The 7,396-nt window shown below is 34.6% G+C and overlaps 1 protein-coding gene across 1 annotated transcript; it reads left to right on the plus strand.

Moving 5' to 3' along the window:
* Window positions 1–286: 286 nt before the first annotated feature.
* Window positions 287–1,625, plus strand: LOC125647599 (interleukin 17-like protein). The gene is made up of 2 exons (XM_048874350.2): window positions 287–313; window positions 916–1,625. The coding sequence occupies exons 1-2, from the start codon at window positions 299–301 to the stop codon at window positions 1,474–1,476; spliced, it is 576 nt and encodes a 191-aa protein (XP_048730307.1). The 5' UTR covers window positions 287–298; the 3' UTR covers window positions 1,477–1,625.
* Window positions 1,626–7,396: the final 5,771 nt, after the last annotated feature.

Here is a 7,396-nt window from a genome sequence, read left to right on the forward strand (position 1 = left end):
GGTCTTGATATTTCAACACTACTGCCCACTGCCAGTTTATCTGGAGAAGTAGAGTACTCATACATGTATGCGGAAATTTTATTCACCGTACCCAATAGATAATCCACCTGATTTACTCATCAATTTGAAGTGATATTACAGGTAAATTTAGAAGCGAATTATGTTCAGTGTGGTATGCAGGTCCTTCCGTGATATTAGAAAAAAAATAGAATGGGCAGGATAACCCACTGACCAGGAAATTGTAGCATATATATAAATGACGATTGAAAAACACACACTCATATTATGCACGTTTAAGATGATTAGCCCTTACGTAAGTTATGATTTGCATAAAATTTCATTGGTACATTCACTGTACATCTTGCATATACATAAAGAGATGGTATACATTCTTAGACAAAGTATAGTTTTGCTCTCATTTAGAAGGGTTAATTAATATAATGACTAATTAGTTTTGCTTGTTGGAGCTTAGTCAACCTCACAATGCCATGGTTCAGTGATCATTTGTATAGAGGTACGTAGTCACAAAACATTGACATTGTGAAGATGGAGCATATAGTTGTAGACAATCTACATTAATTCTTGTACATTAATTCATGCCTCGAGACCATAAAATGAGATTATACTGAAAACTAAATTTCGAATCTAATTACGAGTAACTTATGAAATAATTTTCTTAAACAAATAAAACATTTCAGTATATGCTTGCATTTTAATTTTTTTTTTAACGAACCAGTGGTTTTTTCTTCTTCAAGCAGCTGTGCTAGATAAATCTTAAGATACAAGAAATTGACATTTTGACTTTTAAGTCTATTCTCGGTGTTTGGTATCGGGGTCTGAAAACACCTGTGAAGAATGACAATCCTAAAATCATCCGTTATTCGTAATTGTTTCACTTTTTGTATTTATTTGCAGTTCCAAGTTCAAACGTTGTTTCTGATCACACCACTTGTCGCTATGTATGGCAGCAATGCGTGTAAAGAACTGTCAAGCTGGAAAATCAAACAAAAACTGGGCTACAACCCAAGTGAATCTGATATGTCTTTCAACATGATCCCTCCATTCTACAAAAGAACGAAGTTAAAGAATTCTGCAAATAAACACAAACTGAAGGAAAAAAATACAAGACTGTTCGGCAACAGCACCTGTCCCTCCACCCTCAATACCTCTGAATTTCACATGATGTTTCGGTCAAGTTGTCCGTGGTTTATAGAACTTTCTGTGGACAAAACCAGAATTCCTGTGACAATGGCCAAGGCTAGATGCAGATGTAGCAATTGCAATATGAATGTTTTACCAAGACAGCCTTATCCTCCCCATCCTGATTTCTCGTGTGACACTGTGAAGACTTACAGAAGAGTACTGAGAGAAATTCCAAATGGCTGTGATAGAAATGGATTCAAAAACTACAAGGTAGACATCGAAGAAATACCTGTCGCGTGCACGTGTGTGGCGGCACGGGAGGCTGGAAAGTGATCAGCTTGATATTGTATAATTATGCCTATGTGATACATATTATGTTCTTGTGTGGGTTTTTTCGAGTCATTCTGATGCCTACTAGTTTAGTCTGTTACTAGTATATAACTTCGTCATTTTCAAAATAAATGAATTTTTTTCAATACACATCAATGTTCTGTTTTCACTATACTTTTATCAAGTAACAAGCAAAGGCTTCTTGGCAAGATCATATTCACCAAGGAATATATAGATTAGCTTAATGAAACTGAAGAAATCCAACATTTTGAATGTATAAATCATTTTGCATTTTATGTCGATAATTATCAATAGAAATAAACCCGCCTTTCGTATTGCATTAAACGGGGAGAAATAATAATAATTAAAAAAAAGTATTGAGTTTATAGCTTTGTCAGATCGATCTATCTTAGTGTTTATTACTATTAATTAAACGTACGTTAATTAACATTTACATTCGCACTTTAATATCTCCTACTATTATAACACGCATGACTCTTAACCATCTAGTGATGCCCCCGCGGACTGATCGTTCGTTAATTGATATGATAAGTTAATTTTGTAACCTCACCTAAACCACGAAAGGCCACCCGAGCACTTCTTTTTTAACGGACGTCTCTAATATTAGCAAGGTCGATTGGAATTTTACGGAACAAAACATGTATCCCGCAGCTGGTTCCGTTTCATTCCGAAATTTACCAATAGTCAAATATTAAAGACTATATATAATCTGTCCCAATCTATTCCCAGACACCTACATGCAAATATATTACGATGTATCGTATTAAGCAAAATTACAAAGATGCTACAATTGATTATGTAAGAAGTGTTGTAAATCAAATGTTGATTCTCAAAAATTTCAAAGAACTTTTAGTAAATTGAAATCATAAAACTTTTCGTAAATCAACATCAAAACGTACAATTTTTCAACACTTCCCCATGATGAATTAAAAGCCAGACGTTTTGACATCAAAGACATCTGTTTCCTCAATAAAAAATGAAACACGGAACTACAAAGTATTTATATTTGTGATCATTCATCCAAAACTACTTGTGAAACCACTCTGATTCTACGCACAAGTATTCTGAAACTGCTTCCAGCATTTTGTTGGAATTCCCATGGACACAAATTGTGCTCCTTTATTAGTTTCTGAATTCTTATGAAACAGAATTTATTAAAAAGCTTCTACATGAGGAGAAAAAAGCTCTTGCTGTGTCTTTCAACACGACACTTAGACATGTCGACGACGTTTTATCTATTAACGATACTCATTTTCCTTCATTGTCGACTTAATATATCCTAATGAACTCGAAATAAAACACAAGACAAAGTCTACCATATCCGCTTCATATAATTATGGAACATGATGTCAAAGGCTAAATAGTAACACAACTTTATGACAAATGAGTTCGAGATTACTTCAGCTTCTCCATTGTCAACCTCTAATATTCCTGTATCAATTTTCCATTATCATCTGCATATGATGTTTACGTGCATATCTCATCTGATTCGATACGCGAGAGCATGTTTTGCACATGATCAATTTTTGAATCGAGGCTGGCTTCTGACAAATCAGTTTGTGTTACTGTTACAGAGTTTTCATTAATCTCTTTTAAAGTCACCATTTCGAAAATTCTATATATGGTCATTATGTACAATGATCTAATACAAGCTATCACTGGATCCAATACGGTCTGACTTGCTTCATACGTTTTTAGACCGCCGTTCTTTACATACACTGTACCGATTTTGGTAACGGATTACTTCGTTCACTTGATCAAGATATAGGGTTCACGATGGGTGTGACCGGTAAACAGGCGACGCTTAATATTTTTAGGCATCTATAGTCGTATTCCCACCTCTAGTGCATCCAGGGGTCCGTGTTCACTCTTTTCTTAATTATGTATTCTCTATGTGATTTAAGAGATTGATCCCTGCATGTTCGTTATCTTCACTAATTGACTTGATAATTAAGATGCTATGATACGAGTCTCACTTCTTAATTACCGTACATTCAATAAAAGATCTCTCAGCTATCTATCATAAGAGACGGATCAAAGTTGTTTTCTGGATGTGCAAAAATTGTGTAATATGAAGGGAATGGCGTTTAAGGAACATGGACACGATTTCAGCTGAAAAATTTCAAATTTGATCTTTCCATTTTTAATGTTTAGAATACTAAAAGAATGTTTCTAATGGTCAGCAAAAATTTGAATGTCAGTTGTCGAGGTATATGGGAGATACAGAGCTCACAATTCTTTGTTATGTAAACAAGGCTCGTGTCATGTTTTTGGTTACATGTTAAATATACAAATAAAAGTTCGTTTAAAGCATATTTTTCAATTTACAAGTTAATTCTGATCACAATCAAATAGCTTCTGGTGTTTGGCGCTAATCATTTTGTTTTAAACAAACCAATTTTTATGTAACGAAAACATGGCATGAGCCTTGTTTACATAAAAAAGAATTGCGAGTGCTGTATCTCACTTGTAACACAAAAATTTATATTAAGATTGTAAACAATAAAAATGGAAAAATAAAATGTTCAGCTGAATCATGTCCATGCCCCCTTTAAGTCGGTGTTATGTAAACAAAGACTCGAGTCTTTTTATGCCAGTGAAATGCTAATTTTGTAAATTACATATTATATTAAATCTTTAAGATGATACATTTTACATAAAGAATACTTGAAATGTGATAGATATAATAAAATTAGATCGATATCCATTTCTTTTGAAAACTTCGTAAACAATAACATATCGCAATCTTTATTTACCAAACAAATAATAAACTCTGTAAAATGAGCTTCTGTGATAAAGTATAACCTTATTTTTTTTTTGGTGAAACCTTTTTAAACATATTGGACAATAGATATCGATCTTTAAAAATGAAACAAAACAAAATTGGGGGCGGGGGGGGGGGGGGTCGTGAACCAGTCCCTTTATCATTCAGAGGACCCATGGTTTGGTCATTGTGCATGTGGGGTCCTCGTGCAGACGTGTGTGTTCAAGACCCCCCCCCCCTCTCAAAACTTTTAGCTTCTTGCACTAATTCAATGTATATATCGTTAAATGGGAAAATATTTATCGTACTTTTTCTGGGGGTGGTAGTTACCCTTCCGCTAAAGCTCTCCCCGGTGACGTGTCAGTCAGAAATATATATATATATATATATATATATATATATATATATATATATATATTGTACGACACAGACGTTTTATATTTAACAATGTCTATATTTAACGAATGAACGTGTGAATGTGTCAACAAGATTGGTAACGGAGGGCCAATAGGAAATCCAGAATGTTAGGCAATTTTTCTGTCAATAATTGGTTTATAGAATTAAATCAAACACACGCATGGTAGTGAATGGAAAATTGTGATTACTGAATAAAATATTTTGCTTTTCGATGAATTTTCACTTCCTCGTTGGGTAACCGGATACGCAAAATTCACCCACATCCATTCAATACACGTACATGCCTGTCTCTGCTCATATTTACCTGTTGCTTATAATGAATAATCGAGATGATCGAGACACACGCTATCTTGTCAGATGAATAACACTGAAAACAAACAAGGAGGATTGATTGACTGATTGAATATTGGGACTCTCGAGAATATTTCACTCATATGGAGACGTCACCATAGTCGGTGAAGGGCTGCAATTTAGGCCTATGTTCAGCGCTTATGGCCTTTGAGCAGGGAGGGATCTTTATCGTGCCACACCTGCTGTGACACGAGACCTCGGTTTTTGCGGTGTCATCCGAAGGACCGCCCCATTTAGTCGCCTTTTACAACAAGCAAGGGCAAATGAGGACCTATTCTAACCTGGATCCACACGGGATACAAAGCAAGGAGGAAATGTCTTTTATTACTTAACTTTATGACAAACGAGATTGATTTCAGCTTCTCCATCGTCAACTTCCTATATTCTAATATCATGATCACCTGTACATGGTGTGTTTTGTCTTTTAACTGATTTGATACGTAGGAGCACGATCCGCGTATGACCAATTTTTAAATCGAGACGGGCTACTGACAAAGGCGTTGATGTTACACGGGTTTCAACAGTCTCGTTTAAAGTAATCATTTCGCAAATTCTATGGTCATTTTAATGATCTAAGTTACAATTACAGATATCACTGGTTAGAATGCTGTCTGACTTGTTTTATATACCAACTGTTAGATCACCGTTCTTTACATACTGATTTTGACAACGGATTATTCCAGTTACCTCAATATGATACATGACGCAGGGCGGGTGTGACCGTTCAACAAGGGATGCTTACTCCTTCTAGCATCCGATCCTACCTCTGGTACATGTATGTCCAGGGTTCCATGTTTACCCTACTCAATTAATTTTGTATTTTGTTTTATAGGATTCATGAGATTGATCACAGTTTATCATTAAGATAAAGTACATTGATCCACATCCAAATATTTTCAAATTCATTAGATATAAAGATAATAAAGATATAAAGAACAGTTGGGGGGGGGGGGGTCACCTTCATTTCAATCGAATCAAAATTTAGCTATACGAAGCGATTAGAAAAAAGTATATGATTATATATAGATTGATCACTTCATCTACAATTTAGCTGTACATATCTATCCCTCGGGGGTGGAGACAGACCAGAGTACGTATATACATGTAGCAACAGATTCCAATCCCCTCCCCCGAGAGCCACTGTTTCTGCTGCCGGATATACATGTGTACAGTTGCTATTTCCGGGTATACATGTGTACGTGTACAATTGCTGCTGCCGGGTATATACATGTGCACGTGTACAGTTACTGCTGCCGGGTATATACATGTGCACGTGTACGGTTACTGCTGCCGGGTATATACATGTGCACGTGCTTTGATCAGTGCACTCGTGGCCGCGACAGGAAGAATACAGTGACGGGATTTCATTGTTCAAGCAGTGTTTTAAATCTAAAATTCTCTTTCATCATACTTAGTATGGGCCTACACATATCTTCTTAATTCAAGATTATGAATTTCTTAATCGTAGCTTAGTTATATTGTAATCAGTGTCTTTTTGAAGAGTGAATTAAACAAAAATAATTCATCATAGGAATTAACAAAATTTTGATTATTGCTTGATTTATTTCACTAAGAAGTTTGCATTACCAAGGGCAGATAAAAAGTCTTTTAAAGTGCTTGCACAAAATGATCGGCTTCTAATCATTTACCAGTCACGCGAATTTGATCTACCTCACTAACAATAAACATTTATTTTGACTTAACTCATTCAAAATTGTTCTTGAAATCTCCACTAGTTATACACCGAATCCTTAATTAACGATGCTTCTCAGATTATGTATCAAAGTCCAAGATCTATCTACAAACTAGTTGAATTAATTTTACACAGGTGCTAAATACATGACCCCCTAGCTCCCCGAAATTTTCATTTATTCTGTATTTAAATATTATAGTACATACATGTATATAACTCAAATATTTTTGCAATTTAAGAGTATCCTAACTTCGAATTTTTTTTATGGGAGTTTGATATGATTTTCGGCCTTGATTATTATAGACTAAGTAGGCATACGAAAAAATATGTATTTTCTTAAAGTTTCAAATTTTAACTTTATTTTTTAAAAACAATATTTTACCCCATAATCATTTACTGTCAATGAAATATATCTTCTGTTGTCAAAAGTTTTGAAATATGAAACTGATTTTTACTGCATAGGCTAAATGAAATAGAGCGGCTTTTTATTAAACCAGCCCATTTTCCCATTGAGATACAAAATATATTAAATATATTGTTTGTATGTAGTTTCTTGCATGAATAATCAATATATTTGATGCAATTAGACCTAGTATGAAGTTTAGCCCAAATAAGGTTAGATTGATTAGATTAAATAGACCTTGTTTTTATACCAGAGAAATATACTAGGTGGCAGC

This window comes from Ostrea edulis, chromosome 1, assembly GCF_947568905.1.
Source record: "Ostrea edulis chromosome 1, xbOstEdul1.1, whole genome shotgun sequence".
NCBI classification, from domain to species: Eukaryota; Metazoa; Mollusca; class Bivalvia; order Ostreida; family Ostreidae; genus Ostrea; species Ostrea edulis.